An 18528-nucleotide genomic window follows, 5' to 3' on the forward strand; every position below is an offset into this window, starting at 1 on the left:
ATCCCAGGACCCTGAGATCATGACCTGAGCTGAAGGCAGAGGCTTAACCCTCTGAGCCACCCAGGCGCCCCTTGTTTTTCAGTTATTTCTGCCATTTGCTTTACTCACGATGCCTGGGGAAAGGAGCCTGCACATAGTGAGCCATCTAAGGGCAGACTTCGTTTCTGACATCTGCACAGTATTTTCATGTAAAACCAATGACAAAGTGCTTCTGCAAAGGGAGACAGTGCCCCCAGGTTTTATCGAAAGTATGTGCAGGGCATACCGCCTTGAGCTATGACTGTGCTTAAAACATGCTCAGTAAGACCCTCTGGTAAAAAAAATTAAAATTTTGCCACTTAAATGCTTCATTTGACTTTTGGCCCAGTATCAATTGCTTTCTGTTAAGAAAGCGTCGTTCAACTAAAATCCAGTTTTGTTTTTTAGGAACAGAGAACTGGAGGGAAACCCCAAGAAACATCAGGCCCTGGGCCAACTGGTGTGAGCACCTCTGTCCCTGCCTGTGAGGAAGGCTGGGACAGCTTTCTCCATGACCGGTGTCTCCTATAGGATAGCGGGGCGTGCGGGAGTCCACGCAGAGACGGCAGGCGGCTGGAAGGTGAGGAGGGCACGGAAGTGAGACGCACGCCACCCGCACATCACACCGGCTCTCCATCGCTGACACCAGCGCCGAGCTGTGACAAGCAGTTTGCACCCGGGGAACCTGGATTCTGCGGTATGAAGAGCTCCCCCTGCAGTCATACCAGACCGAGGACCCAAGGATGGCAGGGCGTGCTCAGCACCTGATCCCTGCTAGGGCCTTCTCCCCGACCACCCCCTCCCAAATCCAGAGCACAGGCTCTCCTAACCGCTGCCACCATCTACTCCCACTTGTTCATCACTCACTCTGCTCCCCGCGGCCTCCGAGCTCCCAGAGAGACCAGCGCGGCTGTGACTCCCAGCAGGCAGGCTGAAGCACAGAGCCGGGCCTGGACAAGTCGGCAGCGTGCTGCGGCCCCCTTCCTTCTCACCAGCAGGCCCCAGCAGTAACAGGAGGCTGGCACGTGCCGGAAAGGACTGGCCTCAAGACGGCCCAGGCAGCAACGCTCCGAGCCCCGCTGCACAGGCTCCTTAAGTTCCACGGGGCCCAGAGCAGCACATCACAGGCCGGAGATAGCTGAGCGGCGGTCAGGGCGTGGCTCCTCCGCACAGCCGCCTGCCACGTCTCCGGCCCTCTGCGGCCTGGCCAGCGCCACCTTCAAGGTGGCGGCCCCCAGACGCAAGCCCTGCAAGCAGGAGACAGCCTGAGGTGGCTGAGGAGGGGCTAAGGAGGGGCCCTCACAGCGGAGGAAGGCCCTGCGCTGTGGCCCCTGCCACCTGAGCCTCTGGGGGACTGTGCCCAGGTCTCGGAGGGCTCTCTCCAGCTCACTTGGGTGCCCCGCGGAAGGTTCCCGATGAAAACAGAGTTAGAAGGCCCATCCTCCCCCTGCCTGGAACAGGATTCCGGCTGGTGCGGGTCCTGGTGTCTTCCGACAGTGCTCAGGGGAGGTGGCTGCTGGCTCCCAGAAGGTGCCGGGGCTCATCCTGAAGGGTGACATCTCTCCCAGCCTGCCTCTCTCGGCAACGAAGGCTTCTGAGTATGGGGATTTTCCCCATCACCTCACAGCTGATCTGAAAGAGCAAAGCAGTTCCAGCTGTTCTCCACGCGTCTACACTCGGTCAGGAGGGAAGAGAACTCGGACCGCACAGGGGCCTCCGCCTTCTCAGGTAAGCAGTCTGTCTGCCACGCTGCACCAGTGGTCCAACATGGCCCTCTGAGAAGCAGGACCCCTCTGCCTTAATCAGTCACTTTGACCCCACACTGCCCCAGCTTAAGTCAATCTGGGATCCCCAGAGCCACTCTGGACTGTCCTCTGGACTGTGCCTGACAAGCCACGGCAGCTGGCGGGCAGGGAATGGTTTTCTCTATCCTCCTAGAGGCCCAGGAAGCAGAAAACTGAAGGCCTCCTATGCAGAAGGGGCAGTAAGCAACGTTACTGGAAGGAGGGCTCCCCGGCCACAAGTGGCAATGCGCCTGGTGACCTCCAGAATAATGGGGGTTTCTGCCTCCATGCCTGCCCCGTCCTCCCAACTTGTGCCTTTGGGTGGGAAGGGCTCTTTAACAAGCCACCCAGGCCTCCTCCTTCTCCCACCTCCACTGGAGGAGCATTTCTCAGGGACCAAGCCTCTCAAGGTGTCACCGGAAATGCAGAAACAAGGCAGATCTGAAATAGAACACCACTTTGGAAAATGCTTTCTAGCAACGGGTCATCGAGCTCCCAGCTAACACTCCAAAAAACGTTAAGTCTCAATGCACGGAATTCCTATACAAAGGAAATGTTTGGCTTTTGGGGAACCTGCAACAAATGAGGTGGTAGAAGAACCTCAAAACATGAGGCGGTTCCTGGTCCTCGAGAACTGGGATTGACAAGCGGGGCCCGCGTGCACAGGGGCTGCTGGGACCCAGCTTGCAGTGTGCGGGCTGACGCTCCCGGCCCAGTGCGGCCGCCGCACTCGGCCCGGCCCTGTGTGTTCGGCTGAACCTGCACAGTGGAGCCCGGGGCAGAACTGGTCTTCTGTCACTTGAGGAATCGCACGGCAGAAAAGACCCAGCAATGCGCTGTTTTAGTCCTTCTTAGCAATCCTCATTCTTCGGAGATGCTTTCTGCCCTTCTTTAGGGCACAGACCCTGTGAATGGCCAATTACTAAGAGGCGGGCAACGGTCCAAGCGCAGGACGTCCCGCAAACACGGCCGCGTCAGAATGCAGACCAGCACATGAGTCAGACAGGTAAAACTTCCATCTAAAAACAAAGAGCTTAACGAATAACAGGGTTCCTGTTGTTCTCTGCACCATCTGTAACTGGAGTAACAGTTCTGACCCTTGCCAGAGAGTCAGAGACCTCTGCAGAAGCTCCGGCTCCTCCCCGGGAGCGAGTCCCCGGCAATTCTGCGTGCGATTTCCCTAACTCTGCTCAGAGATCCCGAAACCACAAGAGGCACACAGGCCCCAAGTGACGGATCAGTGATTCAGAGGAAGAGTCAAAGACACTGAAACACCTAAAAATAGTCGATTCCAGTACCTTCTCACAGATGTTAAGGCTCCTGACCCTCATCAGCACCTGGTTCTCTCTCCTAGCACTAAGTGGATGACACTCTTCACCTTGGCGCAGCCTTCCCGCTGGCTCTGAGCCCTCTCCAAATGGACAGTGCCCCTGCTCCCAGCACGGCTACGTCAGAAGCCTCTGCAGGTGGCACTTGTCTACTGGGGTCTTCCGAGAAGCACACAGATGCCCGGATGCCAGGGACTGGTCAAAGGAAGACCTGCTCCTTCTAATGTTCCCCATTATTGAGACACAGAGAAACAAACAGAAACCATGTCTGCACCATGGAGATATGCAGGAGATGTAACGACTCTTTTCTAAGCAAAAGGAAGTTTTCTTCCACTTGACTCTCTGCAATTCTTTTGAACTGATTCATCCGAAGATGACTAAGCTCACGGGCCAGTACCCCGAGAGGCTCTGGTCCCAAAGAATCCTAAAAATGACCTAAGTCCAGCCAACCCAACTCCTGCCCACACCCCAATTCCACCTTCTTCAAGAGTTCAGATTCCTGTGTCCTCTCAGAGTTTTCAAAACAGATTTAAACTGGTCATAATTAGATTCTTTTTTGTTTTAAGTAAGCTCCACGCCCAACATGGAGCCCAGCTCAGGGCTCCAACTCACAACCCTGAGACTAAGACCTGAGCTGAGACCTAGAATGGGATGCTTAACTGACTGAGCCATCCGACTGCTCCTAAAATGGTCATAATGAGATTCTTAAGGATGTCTTAAGTTACTAGGATCTAGTAATTAGGGAAGATGATCAAATTTAAAATTGCCATTATAATCAGAGGCAACGTGACTACATTCTTTTATGGAAAAACTGAGTGTCACTCCACTGTGACACCAGCAGACAAGAGCAGCGAGGCCAAAGCCCCTGGCAAACACCACGCCTCCTCCAGTGCCCACCCGGAGCTCTCTTGCCTGGGTGACCGCCCTACGTACGAACTCCCATGTGTTTCTGCCTGGTGGAACCACGGGGCTCCCTCGGGCCAAAGCCAGTGTTCTCAGGAAACCCAGCCCAGAGGGCAAGGCTCCACACTCACGCAGCAGACATTCATTTACCGCGTGTCGTGGGAAGCAAAAATACATCCTTCTCTGCCCAGCACAGGCAGCTACTTTATCCCGAGCTGGCACGCGGACAGACTGTGATCAGCTGAACAGCAGCAGGACTTAACCATGCACAGATTATGAACTAAGTCTACAGCACCGCCACACACACACGCACACAGACTCATCTTTAGGAATGGAAATGGCCAAATGCGTCACTTTTACGTAAAACTGCTCATCTCAAGAGCAGGATGTTTTCTGGGTAAGGAATGACAGAGCTTAATGTCAGCTCATGCTTCTGCGCCCACAAGTTCTAAATGGAAAAATCTCCCTGTCCACAAGGTGGCTTTCGCCACTTTCCCAGCTGTTTGCCATTTCTGTGCTCTTTGCGGAGTGGCTGGGGCCAACGGCGCTCCCTCAGCTGACACAGAGGCCTCTGTGCCCAAACTGAATGGGCTGGCTTCACACTCGGGACGGCCCACGGCAGGGCCACGCTGTTTTTCCTGGCTAGCAATTAGGAACATTTGTTACCTTCTGTAAGTGTGCCATGTGAAATGAAAGATTCTGCCTGTTAACCAAACATAAAAATATTTCTGCTTTTCTGTAAGTATTCCATCCCATTGTACAGACCAAATATGATTTTTTATATGTTACAACCACGCTTCTCTTACGCTTACGAAGTCAATTATAAACATGCGTTCTCTTTAAAGATTAAATGAAACATCCGATTCCCTGGAAATACAAGCTAACTGCAGTACAGACCAGGAATCTCACTCTCAAGGCAACCGTGGCCAACCCAGGACGAGACTCCGGCCCTAATCTTGCCTCCACTACCCACCGGCTTCATAATCTTGAACCTGTTGCCTTTCCTGGCTCTCGCTTAACTTGACCAGAAGACACAGACGCCGGGAGGGAGGATCTCTAGAATCCCTACCATTCTAAAATGTCATTCTAGATGTCAGGACATGCTTCGGCAGCTGCTGGCAACAAACCAGGAACTCCGTTAGTATTTCTAACGTGAAATGCAACTTTCACCAAGACTGTTAGTTGTCTTGCGTGAGACTAGCACCTGTCGTTCACCGACTGAAAACACTCTTAGATACAGCACTTTCCAATGACCAAGGCGAAGTCGTTCTCTAGAGAAAGCACGCAGGAGCGCCACGGAGCGCACTCGTCCAGACGCCGTTCGCGCCTGAGCAGCACGTGTGTGTCTCCCAGTTAGAGCATCCCCTAATGACAACAGGACTCACTCAAGGTTGGTCAAACGTGTCACTTACTAAAAAGCCCCCATGGCATTAGTCCTTTGTTTTTTTTTTTAAAGATTGTATTTACTTATTTGAGAGAGAGACAGTGAGAGAGAGCATGAGCAAGGAGAAGGTCAGAGGGAGAAGCAGACTCCCCGTGGAGCTGGGAGCCCGATGCGGGCCTCGATCCCGGAACTCCAGGATCATGACCTGAACCGAAGGCAGTCGTCCAACCAACTGAGCCACCCAGGCGTCCCGGCATTAGTCCTTTGTAATTACGCTTTGACTGTGGGTGCTGAAGGACCAGCAGGGCAATGACCACACACCATCACTGCTTCGGACCATGCGCACCATCAAGGCGATGGTTCTATTGGAAGTGGCCATGGAAGTCACAAAGAAAAACTGTTTAGGGGCGCCTGGGTGGCTCAGTGGGTTAAAGCCTCTGCCTTCCGCTTGGGTCATGATCCCAGAGTCCTGGGATCGAGCCCCACATCGGGCTCTGCTCAGCGGGGAGCCTGCTTCCTCCTCTCTCCACCTGCCTCCCTGCCTACTTGTGATCTCTGCCTGTCAAATAAATAAATCAAATCTTAAAAGAAAAGAAAAACCGTTTATTTCCTGGTATACATGATCACTTCAAAACCTTTGCCACCACAAGACGCCAGCTTCCAGCTGCAAACCACAGCTTCTGCCTGCCTGATACTCTCCAGGGGCAGAGGCAGCGTAACAGGCCCACAAGAGCAGTGAGGTCCCCTCCTGCTGGGCCAGCTCAGGGCCAAGTGTGGGACGAGTTCATGCCCGGCAGCTCGAGGCTCAGTTCCACACCCAAGTGTCAGCCACAGGGGGATGAGTGGCCCACGCAGCCCACCTCACACACAGGCATATGCCTGGCGCACGCAGCCTGGACAGTCCAGTGGCACCGCCACGCACAAGCACATGACTTCTAAGAGCTGGTACACATTTAACCATCTTCCATCCTGGCTTCTTGTTTTTACCACTTAGGAGTGTGCAGAGAAGAGGCTCCTCGTGGAACCAGACGCAAACACGCCTGGGCGGAAGGTTGCCCTTGGGAAGTGGTTTCAAATGTCCTGCTTTCTCTACTGAACAGTGTTGACTATAAAAGTGTATACTTTTTGTGGGAAATTTAGAAAAGAATGAAAAGAAATCTGAAATCCCAACTTGCAGAGAGAACTACTGTTAATGTTTGGATACACTTCACCTGTTTTTTCTTTTGGTGGGGGAAGGGGTATAGGGACAGGGAGAGAGAGAATCCCAAGCAGGCTCCACCCCAGAACACAGCCCAAGTGGGCCTCAACCCCATTGCTCTGCGGCCTGACCTGGGCTGCAATCAAGAGGCGGTGCTTAACCGACTGAGCCCCCGGCACCCTCCATCAGTTTTCTATACATGTTTTAGCATAATGAATATAAAATAATATACCAAACATGTATGAGTGCATACTCTGTGCTTTTTCCACTTAGTATTTATTATACCATCAGTGTTTTCTCATGCCATTAAACACTCTCAAAAAAGGCTATATGCACTTAAATTACAGGGTCGGGGCGCTTTAAGGCACCACATTATGCTGGGTACTCATGCACCTCTATCTAAATTTGCAAGTATTTCTCTAGGACAGATTTCTAGAAGTTCAATTATTGGGTCAAAACCAGCATATCTTTTCAAAAAGAAGTATCAGCCACCCTAACTTGCTGGCCCAGGTGTGGGTAGGCGTCGTCCGCTCACCTCTGGTTGTCATTTCCAGACCACAATGCTGACATATGGGATCGGAAAGCAAGCATCAAGGTCCCAGAATGGCCGTTTCTCACAGAGGTCCTTTTTCCAAGCCCTTTTCCTCAAGGCATCTGTCATTCTCCACAAGTCAATCAACAGGGCCTGGTGACCGTGTGGGAAAGACCCGCCCCACGGCGGTGGATGCCCCAAGTCGCTTCTCTGAGTCTGCACACAAAGGAATGACCCTGGCAGAACCCCATTTCCTGAACTACGGAGAGAGTAACTGAGGAAGGCAGACATCCAGGTTTTGGTCAGTGTGTCCCACTGCTCTCCTTTGTAATCAGTGATGGTACCTCTTCCAGTGACTGTGGGGAGCAAGGGGGCTGGGAAGCCGTCCTTCGATCTGTGGCCTTGGTGGCAAGGAGCAGTCTCGGGGTGCCCTGGCTCTCTCGGAGCTGCGGCCACGCCCCGCTGCCCGACCGTGTCTCCAGGGAATTCTTGAAGTAAGTCTTACTCCTTCCCCCTGCCTCATTGTAGCTCAGCAGAAAGCAGTAGAAGAGGGACGGGGCTCGGCTGTCCAGAGGCTCAGCCAGTGGGGCCACGTGAGGGGACCACAGTGTGAGGGAACCACAGTGTGAGGGAAAGCCTGGAGCCTTGCCCACGCAGAGGGCTCCGTCCTGCCGCTGCCTTCCGGGAGCTCGTGTGGGCCCGGCAGGCAGCCAGGCTCCCAAGCAGCGGCTTCGCTGCTCCGCTGTGACTCCCCACACCTCACAGCCCTGGAACTGACCGGCCACGGGGACGTTGGCCACCGTCCGCATGCTCCTGCGAGAGCTGAGGGATGCAGGCAAATGGCTTCTGAGCCACTGCAGATCACCTTACACGTGGCTATCGACAAGCGGGGACATCGCATTGCCGTCCCAGAGACGTAACGACTGCCCGAGCTGGAAGTGCTGCCCAGAGGGTTAGGACCCGCCCCACGGCCAGGTCTCTCACGCCCCGCGCCAGCCTGGCCGAGATCCTGGGGGAAGCGCTTCCTGTTGCCAGGGCGGACCTGCTGGATTGGAGCGGGGAGCGGAGCTCGGGGAGCGCTCAGTTCTCAAGTGGGACAGTCATGCGGCCCTGTAGCTCAGACATGGCCAAGTCCCCCAGAGCTCTACAGGTCACCCGGCGCACGGCAGAAGGTGCACCCGAGGGAAAGGAGGACCCTGCATGAACGGAGCAGACACACCTTCTGGAAGGAAAGTCTTTTCCTCCTTCACTGAGAGGCAGTAAAGGGCACACGGTGACAGCACAGTGCCATGGACAGACACGGGCAAGGCCCCGTCTTGGCTCAGTAAACCACTCAGAGGGTAACCAAGGATTCTGCCCGCAGCAACAGTGTCCAGGCACATTTCTCACACTTACCTACTTGCATGTCACACCTGTGACGGCCCCAACAGCAAAAGTGGCCAAGTTCAGCAGGCACTTTGTGGGTACAGCCTGTGGGGTCAGCACTGACAGCACCCCACCTCGCAGATAAACAAATGGGGGGTTTGCAGAGGGTGTACCAAGGTCACAGATAAAGAGACTGAGATGTGTTGCTGTGGCTTCTAAGCTCACTCTAAACCACTGTCCCACCTGGTCCCCATCTTTAAAACCACAAGGCACAGGCAGAGAAAAGCAGGCGCTGCGTCGAGGAAGCCATCTGTCTGAAGTAGCTACAGCCGACAGTGGAATCCGGAGCAGCCTGGTCCCCACACGGGGACACCAGGCACATCCCTGAGAATGTGGGACAAAGGCCAGGGAGTCAAGCGATGCACAACCTTTGTGTAGTAAGAACGAGTTAAAAGTGTATCACATTCCGTGTGTGGTTCACAGCCCTCATCTGAGGCGTCTACAGTGTTCAGAAGGAACAGTGATGCCATATATTCCAACGAAATACATAAGAAGCAAATTCTGGGATTCTAATACCTACACAATGATGTCTATGGGTAGAAAATCACAGAAGGATATGTCAATGCATATCAAGATGCCATACAAAATAATACCATACCCCAGCACCGAACTGCCCCTGCCCCTCCCCAGATCTTCAGTGGAATTCAGGGATGGTTTTCCCAGTGTCGAGGAAAACTCACTCTGGCTGCACACACAGCAAGGCCAGAACAGAAGCCCCAGGGGCTGGAGAAAGTCGCTGCTTTCCCAAGATTCATGGAAAAGGAGGCCCAGGGTTGGAAGAACAAAGAACCCAGGACCCCGAGATGAGAAATGGCATTTTAGAAGTTTGTAATTCTTGCCTAGGCCTCACTAGCAAGGAGGTGTTCCAGGAAGAGGGTGAGACGGTTGGCATGTCAACAAACAGCGCCGGCCCTGAGAGGCCGCACACAGTGTGACCAGCTGTGTCGCTGGCCCCTCCGGTTCATGTGGTTTCCTCTCACACACAGGAGTCTCCTCACCTGACATGACCAGTAAGATCATCTGTTGCTATTTTTTGTTAAAATTAGCGGGATGTAACTGTGGCTATTCCCCAAAGCAGCACGTCTTTCTCTCTCTTTCTGGAGAGACCACTCGGCGTCTTCCTAAGGTGAGCTGCAGTCGGCCCTCGTGTATGAAGTGCTGGCCCCTGAGGGACCTGCAGCCTCACTGCGACTAGCCCCTTGTGTGGCTTCCCCAAACCTGTCCTCTCCGCTGTGAGCAAATGCCACTTTGCTCCTCTGACCCGTGGAGCAGCCTCCACCCAGAAGCCGTGGACCCAAATTCCAAGGTGAACCCATCTTCTTCTGAAAGACACCAAGGGGCATCTGAATGTTCACAAAGCATGCCACTGCCTTCCCCCGGACACTCGCCTGCACTCAGACCCGTCCACTCACTTCTAGGTCACGCATGCTCCTCCTCTCCACTTTTCTCAGGGCTGACCTAGAAGGGGCACAGGCCCCAGGCAACCCAAAACCACCTGCCTGTGGCATTTGTGGGAAAGGCCCACTGTGCCGTGGTGTTTCACTCTGTTGCCAATCTCAGAGGTGGATGTGACTGGTTTTCCATGGCCACGGGAAGGCTCCTTTCCAACTCTGATGACTCGGGTTTAAGGAATGGAAGACATGAACAATGGCTTCAATCCAGATGAAGCCCAACTCTGTTTCCCCAGTAACTCTGGCTGCTTGCCAGCAGGCGGGATCATAACCTACAGGCGGCCTCTGGGACAGGACTCCCTCTGTAGACTACTGTCACGTATGCCAGTGACTGTTCTGCAGATGAAGTCGCAAAGGCATCAGCCTACGGAGGCTGTGGGTACTGCCTGGCGACCCAGGTCACAGCAAGACGAGCTAGACTTAGAATAGGAAAGCTGATTAGACAGCAGGTTGTCGTGGCCAGGATGGTGGACACAGCTCTCAGAGATGAAACCAGCGGGCCAGCAGTGTGTCACGGCATGGGTCCTCTGAGTGGACTGTTCCTTCTGCCATCTAGAACTGGTGTCTTGCCGCAGGAGACCTTGAACCTGGCTGCTTATCAAAATGCCACAGGTTTGCAAAGGAGATTCTTGGGCCCATGTCTGGAGACTGTGATGCAGGAGCTGAATTTTCAAAAGCTTACGGGTGATTCTAATGCACAGACATGCTGGGCCTAGGGATAGCTGCCAAAGAATGCCACACAGGAGGAGACGCCTCCGAGCTACAGGCCACTGCTGGCCACAGGACCCACCTTGGACCATATGATTCCCGTCGGCTTTGGGCGCTCACACCCCGTGGCAATGACTCTCGTCGGAGTGAGAATGTAGTCCACTGTTAGGTCGTGGTCCTCGAGCAGCGCTTCAGGTATGTCGACGACCTGGTCAGACAGAAGTGGGTGAGGGAGCTGACGGGGAATGTGGCTCCTGTGCTCTCTGCGCCGCACCGCAGAAGCACAGGGCTCACGAGCCTCATGGGGTAAGGCTTCACTGCCAGACAGCTCCAGCTCTGCCGATACCGCCACTCCCAGCAGATGTGGAATGAAGGCAGACACCAGTCTGTCCCTGTGTGTCTGTCTCCTTCCCTCCCCGCCCGCTCTCTCGGGGGTATGGCAGTAGCTCTGCTTGGCCTGTCCATGGGCAGCACCTGGCAGTCATGGACGATGGTGACCACAGGCGTCCTCTGGCTGACTGCTCCCATCGACACCATCATGGCATATTCCAGATCAGCGTAACCTTCTCCCTTCCCAATTCTCCAGCCTAAGAGACACGCAGAGCATCAGTACTTCAGGAGGAAATGTTTCATTAGGTTGTAGTGGAAACAGAAACTTGGACTCGATATCCCTGGCACCTCCTTAGAAATGTACAGAAAGCCCACAGGGAGCCCTCAACAGTGGGGCTTGGGGGCACGCTGGCACTGCACACATACCGGGGTCAGCGCACGGTGATGCCAAGCTTGAGCCTTTTAGTCGTGCTACAAGAGGCAACGGAACCTGCGTTTATGTGAGCAGAGCTCACATTTAAAAGCAATGAAAGAGTAGTTTGGTTTTTTAAAAAGATTTTATTCATTTATTTATTTATTTGACAGAGAGAGAGACCAGTGAGAGAGGGAACACAAGCAGGGGGAGTGATAGAGGAAGAAGCAGGTTTCCCACCGAGCAGGGAGCCCGATAGGGCTCGATCCCAGGACCCCGAGATCATGCCGTGAGCTGAAGGCAGACGCTTAACACCTGGGCCACCCAGGCGCCCCGCAAGAGTAGTTTTTAAAAAGATTAATGAACAAATTCCTACTAAAAGCAAAATCTTTTAAATCCATTTATCCTGAAGAGGAAATAAAAACTAAAATCAGGGATATGTATTTCAAGAGGCCATCACCTTGTCTTCTGAAAAGTCCAGCAGTCCCTGGAAGAGGGCGGGGTCTGGCAGAGCCAGTCCCATACTGAGGACTCCTGGGGGGGCCTGCGGAAGGCTGAGCTGAAGGTGCATGAGAAGCTGCAGAGCAGGTAAGAAAGCAGCAAGACGGGAAACATGACAGTACCCCTGGCTCCCACAAGAGCCGAGTCTCCCACATCAGGAAGCCCGTGACGCTGCCGAAATTCTAACTTCCGCTTAACATCTGCATCAGCATCCTCACCAGGGGCACCGATGCCCGAGCCGCTTTCGGACGTTCTCATCCGTCGTCCTACTTCTGCGACTACCGACCTACAACCATGCGAGCTGATAACCGTGAGAAAGAGCGCGGTGGGGAAACGGCCAAGGACAGCACAGTCCGCAGAGGCAGGCCGGTAAGCGGCAAACGTGAGTGATGACCACCTTCCCTCGCCATGAAAGGCCACTCCGATGGCCTAGGAACCACCACTGCTCACTACTGGACCGGTCCCCATGGAGGTCTGATGATTCTAGCTACGCAGAGGGAGCAGGGAGAGAGGTGCTGTGAGGAGCCAGGGACGGGAGGCCACCTCACAGCGGGCTGTTCAGCAGCAGCCACCAGGATTTCAAGTCTGCGCTTCGGTCCGACAGTTCCTCTGCCGGAGTCATGCCACGGATGGCCCTCGAAGGCACAGAGAAAATCTACCACAGACTACACCTCACTTTACTGTGATCTGTAAGGGAAAAGCCAAAACCAAACCCTGGTGACATCTTAAGTGCCCATCGGATGGGCGTCCTCTAGCAGGGCACAGAGTGCTGTACGTGCTGCTGCCTCTCCCGGGAAAACAGAACCAGGACAAACGTGACCCACACACAGAACGCAGGACACGTGTGTCGACACAAGCAAACACCAACACTGGGCATTTGGGAAGAGGGTGGCTCTTCTGACCCCACCTCCCCAACGTCCGTGCTGACGTCGGTGTGCAGCACCAAGCACACCACACCAGGGTTCAGCTGCTGCGTCTGCTCTTCCGGGCACTGTGGGCTCAAGACAGAGACCGCCTTGGCCTGACACCCGGCCCGCAGGAGGCACCCAGGAAACGTGCGCTCCTGGGAACCCATCCCTGATGACACAGATGATGTGTTGTAACTGGGAGCACAGGGAAAGCAAAGCACGCTGCACTACGACCTCTCAGGGACTACCGCAGAGAGCCGGCAAACACTGCATGCTCCAGGTGAAGGCACCAAAGGCCAACATTTAAAAATACGACACTCAGGGTTTGGAACGAATGACTTAAGAGCATCTCTCGCCAACTGTTTGTGGGAAACCTCTCTTTAAGGAAGATCTGGGCTTTAGCTGCTTATTTTCCAAAGGGGCAGTGTTAGGATGGGTATCTGAGAACAGTCTTTTTCCCTCCTGGAGGGAAGGAGCAAAGGGAACACTTTCCCAGCAGGGGTGCAAACCACAGTGAGTGAGCCAAGACTGTGACCGGCCGACCGGTCCCGGAACCCACTGAGCCCGGGGCAGTATAAGCAGCAGCACACCCAGACCGTCTCCTGAGAGCGTCGTCGAGCCCGGGCTGGGGTAGAGCAGCGGCGGAGGGAGAGGTCCCAGGGGAACCACAGGGGCCCAAGTCCCCCAGGCGGCTTGGCAGAGGGCAGACAGCAGCATGGGACACCCTCCCCCTTCACCTGCCTGAGCGGCACAGCACTGGGCCTCCCCACGCAGCCTCAGAACACCCTGTGTTGCCCAGAGGCTGCTGCTTCCTAACAGAAGCAATGTCTTTCCGTTCACTGGAGGTTTTCCAAACCAGCTATCTACTGTCGGACTACAAACAGACCCGGCTCCGGTTCCAGGCAGCTCAAGATTAGAGGAAACCTCTCACCACCTGAAGAGAGAGGAGCTGACTTCGTGTTTCCCGCTAAGAAAAATGGCGATACTGTGAAGGTACTGAGTGTGAGGAACCGAGTTAATTTTTCAAGACGAATGGGAGATACAGTGGCTTCAGAGGACAGACGTGTGTCCAGAAAACTGAAATTACTTACCGTCAGTGTTTAAAAGATGAACACACGGCAGAATGTGAAGCTGAGGTCACCTCCAGGAGTTTCTGATTTTAATCTTACCTTTTTCAGAAACAGCAACGGACCCCACCACAACCAAGTCCACAAGGACCCTGGAATCCAAGCCCACGGGAGTGCTGTAGCTCCTCACGCCCTGTGGACACAGACGGGGACCTGAATGCTTCCTGGGCAGCGAGCGGCTGTCCCACCTCGCAGTTCACGGGCGAGGTGCATTCCGGGTCTGGGTCAACCTCCTGCGAGAAGCAAACTCGCCCGACAGCGAGTTTGCAGCGGCACAGAAGTGCACTTAGGAAGACCCTGGTTCAGAAACCATCGTAGGATAATTTCCCGAAATTTCTTCCGCAGGAGAGATCCCACTTGGAACTGAGAGCACAAATGAGTAAGATGTTAAGTTTACAATACCGAGCAAATCATTTCTTCCCACGCAGCAGAAGAGCATAGCAGTTAGACCACAGGCACAGGAGTCATGGAGAACCGGGTCCAGGTCCCCCTTAGCCCTGTGACCTCGAGAGGAGGAAGCTGACCTTCCGTTTCTTCACCCCTAAGGCAGAGCTGTCACCCGCTGCCCTGTCAGCCTGGCGCTGGGAGGCAAGGAGATCACGGAGGTAGTGCATTTGAGCACATAAGACGTGGGCAGTTAATGTGTGGGACAGATGACGTATGAAATCCCGGGGCTATTACCTTCAAAGGTAGCATCTCCACTTCCGAAATAGGACTAGTTCAACCAAAATGTACCACAAGTACACACGTTTACACTAATGAACAGATGCTTGTATTTACAGAGTAGGGAGGCTGATATGGTCATGAGTCTCAGATAACAAGAACTACAGGTCAATCGAAGAGCCAAATCCGGCCTCTGTGCAGACCTCTGCCCGACACGGGAGGGTCACCGCATATGGTATAATGCCTCGTCTACAAGTACATGACAAGCCACTTATGGGATCAGTACAGAGAGCTGGTTTGGGGCCTCTCAGGAGTCACCAGTCACCAGCCCACTGTGCCCCACGGTGGGAAGGTCCGCCCACATCCTCAACCCTGTTTTAAAGGGCTTGGTGCCCGGCAGCCTTGGTGAGCTTTTAACCTGTGTTAAAACTGTCCATCTGACTTCCTCCTCCCTCCAAAAGTCAGCTTCACCTGCTCTGCTGGCCAGACAGAGTGTGAGCAACCAGGAGACTCCCTGATTCCCCAAAGTCCCATTTGACTCAACAAAAACTCAGCTGACCAACATTTCTGTGTGCCCGGAGAGGCGGTTGCTGGAAGACTCCTGGTTAGAGAACAAATGCAAAAACACCAAGACCACAAAGGCAGCTGAGACGTGCTGGAGGCAAAGGCTGTCAAGGGACAAATTCAGAGATTTCTCTGCCAAAAAGTAAGGCCATATCTGAGTCTCCTAGAGTTGACCCACACGGGGACAGTATTTCTGCCACTAAGCTCTGGCAGAGTAAATAACGATCGCACCAGGACCCACACCTGCACACAGACGTGGTCCTAAGAGCCTCTCTCCCTGCGCCACCAAGACAACGGAAACGTCTTGTTCGGGTTCCGGTATCTTATGTGCCGACAGAGCCCGAACTCTGCTGCTGAGCCCTTAGTGAAGTTCAGTCACGAGAGCGGGCCTGGCTCTCCCCAAGGCCCGGCCACATTTGCGGGGGTGCGTTTAAGGGACCGGCCAGTGCAGTACAGGGAACCGCTGCCAGCACACACCACGGCGCTCGCCTTTCAGAGGGGACGCTGCTAAGGGCGACACAGACAAGTACACCCGACACAGGCCCCTGCGATGGGCCCTCAGATACATCTGACCTGGACCTCAACCACGACAGGAAGGGAAGCGCTGGTACTTCCGAAACCTGCGACTCGTGAGCCGCTCACCACACTCCCTGCCGGCTCTGGGAAATGTCAGCTCCTGTGTGTGGCCCGTGTGGCCAGCTGCAGGCCATCACACAGTTTGCATTGTTGACACCGACCAGAACATGACTGTCTTATTTTTCTAATTTTCCATTCGCACTTTCTTTCTACATATATTTGACTGTTTTACTTTATTACACACACTTCTGAAAGCTGTAGCAATCTTTTTTGTATTTTTGGAAAAAGGTTATCAATAAATAACAATATAAACATTCAATTTTTAAATATCAGACCTAAGCGGAAAATCTTTTGTAAAAAGGAGTATCTCGATGCCCTATTTTTAATTCCTAATAGATTAGAAATGAAATGACCTGCGGTCTATTCTAGGAGTGTGAAAAAAAGTCACCGAATTCTATTTCTTTATCTGCACGACACAGGACAAATCCCCCCACAGGGCACCCTAATGTAGTATCGACAAACTTTAGTTTTACCACATTGTGAACACTCGAGAAGACCACAGAACTGAATTACTAAAGCCATTACTCAGAACTGGCAAGGTGATTTCCAGTTCCAGTATTCTGGAAATCCCTGAGTCCCCAGCTGCTCTGGTGGCACTTAAGAAAATGCTATGAACCACCGGACCATGGCACAAGTTAACACCCGAAGGCGCCAGAGCACCACAGAACTTGTTTTCATTTTTAATGGGGAATTTAATTTAATAGGGCACAATCTGCTAACTTGGGACAAAAGAGAAAGTGGGTGACTCAGACGGAAGACACGCCCTCACGGTTTTCTCCTTGGCTCTTTCACTGACAGGACTGCTGAACACTTCCCCATCTCTACTCCTCTGGCTTTGTGAAAAACGAACTTCGATTTTGCGGTGTATTTTACCCATTCTAACTCACCAGATGTCTTGGCTGACAACCGTGCTCCCCTGTGGTGAGGCGGCTCCTGCGCTTACCTGAGAGGTGGCACATGTTCTCAAGATGTCTTTCGTTGCCCCGGGAGGTGGAGTGATCTTATTAAATAACCCCGTTCTCAGTCGCGGTGTTGGGACCAACAATGTTTTTTTGCTCTTTTAAAAAAAGATAATCAATAAATTACAAAATTAAACATAGAAAACTTATTGCATGTGATAGCATTTCAGGGGCAAAACCAAATTACTATTATTGGCATCTTTTGGTGTGTGCCAAGGAAATGATCCCTTTGCAAACCCAATTAAATAGCGCACGGTGGTCCATCTTACTCAGGGCCACTACCCTACCCACTTAGGATGAAGAGGCAGTGAGTCGTCAAACTCCCGAATTCTACTTTACTTGCCACTCAAAAACACTACAGACACAAACTGACAATGTAAATCCCAATGAAGACCTGTTCTCATTAGAATTCCAACCAGGACTTTCCTGTGTCCTCCCCTCCCAGCATCACACACTATAGTTACAATGTTTTGTTTAAGATTTTCTTTATTTCTTCAGAGAGAACAGGAACAGGGGGAGGGGCACAGGAGGAGGGAGGAGGAGACTTCCCAGAGAACAAGGAACCGGCTGTGGGACTTGATCCCAGACCCCAGGATCATGACCTGAGCTGAAGGCAGGTACTTAACCCACTGAGCCCCCAGGCGCCCCCGTTTGAAACCTGCATTACATCTCAAGCCTTCACGACCAGTTTGCTGTTCCAAAACTTCCAGCGTCAGAGATCAGGCCTCATTAGAGTCGGTATTTTGTATTAACCTGAGTCCACAGCCCCCTTTCTTCTATTTAGTCCCCAACACCTTGTTCTGAGTCCCAGAGCGGGGACTTGCAAAGTGCAGGCCTCTGGCCAGCAACTGCAGCCCCTGGGCACCTGTGAGAAATGACCAGAAGCTCGGGGGCAGGCACAGTAGGCTTCTTTCACAAGCCTGCCAGGTGATCCTGATGCCCAGGAAAGTTCCAGAGCCACTGCCACAGGCATCTCTGCAGATTATGCCAGGGCAGGCCATGAGGCAATTGTAAAATTTATAAAATCTAAGCTGTAAAAAGAATGTATTTTAGTTTTGTGCAAAAGAGGACAGCCGGAGACCAATGTGAGACCTGTAAAATCAAAGGCCGGCTTACTTAAAGCCGTGAGAGAAGAAATATCTCGACACAGGTCATGAGCACCTGCTCTTTTCCTGCGGAGTGTGAAGAGGTTTGGGCTCATTCACAGTCCGAAGATTCTGGTGCACGCTATCCTGGTCACTCCCTCTTTTCTGGAAGCCGCTTACACTTTAGAATCGCCTGGGGAGTGGGAGTGCAGACTCAGAGCATCTGATTCAGGACCTGACCATCCGCAACAGATGCTTTTCTAAGCTCCCTGGGCGGCACCAATGTGTAACCAGGGTGGGCAAGTGCTGACCTGCCAGTGGCTCTTAAGGCACCACCAGGGTGTTTATGAAAAACAGACTTCAGGGGCACCTGGGTGGCTCAGTTGATTAAGCGTCCGCCTCTGGCTCAGGTCATGATCCTGGGATCCGAGGATCAAGCCCCACATCAGGCTTCCTGTTCAGCAGGGAGTCTGCTTCTCCCTCTCCCTTTGCCTTGTGCACGCACGCACTCTCGCTCTCAAGAAAAGCGTGGAGCAGCACCTGGGTGGCTCGGCTGTTAAAGTGTCTGCCTTCGGCTCAGGTCATGATCTCAGGGTGCTGGGATCGAGCCTC

The 18528-nt window shown here is 53.3% G+C and overlaps 1 protein-coding gene across 1 annotated transcript in view; it reads right to left on the reverse strand.

The window, feature by feature from the left end:
- Positions 1 to 52: 52 nt before the first annotated feature.
- LOC111152815 (methenyltetrahydrofolate synthetase domain containing) overlaps positions 53 to 18528 on the reverse strand; it is a 22993-nt gene continuing 4517 nt past the window's right edge. The window contains 7 exon segments of the mRNA XM_022511472.1: positions 53 to 1420; positions 1423 to 1545; positions 1548 to 1650; positions 10814 to 10939; positions 11206 to 11318; positions 14052 to 14142; positions 16816 to 16929. Coding sequence (XP_022367180.1) covers positions 1140 to 1420; positions 1423 to 1545; positions 1548 to 1650; positions 10814 to 10939; positions 11206 to 11318; positions 14052 to 14142; positions 16816 to 16929 — 951 coding nt within the window. The 3' untranslated portion in view covers positions 53 to 1139.

The sequence above is a fragment of the Enhydra lutris genome, unplaced genomic scaffold (genome assembly GCF_002288905.1).
Source record: "Enhydra lutris kenyoni isolate GAN:26980312 unplaced genomic scaffold, ASM228890v2 scaffoldscaffold30, whole genome shotgun sequence".
NCBI classification, from domain to species: domain Eukaryota; kingdom Metazoa; phylum Chordata; class Mammalia; order Carnivora; family Mustelidae; genus Enhydra; species Enhydra lutris.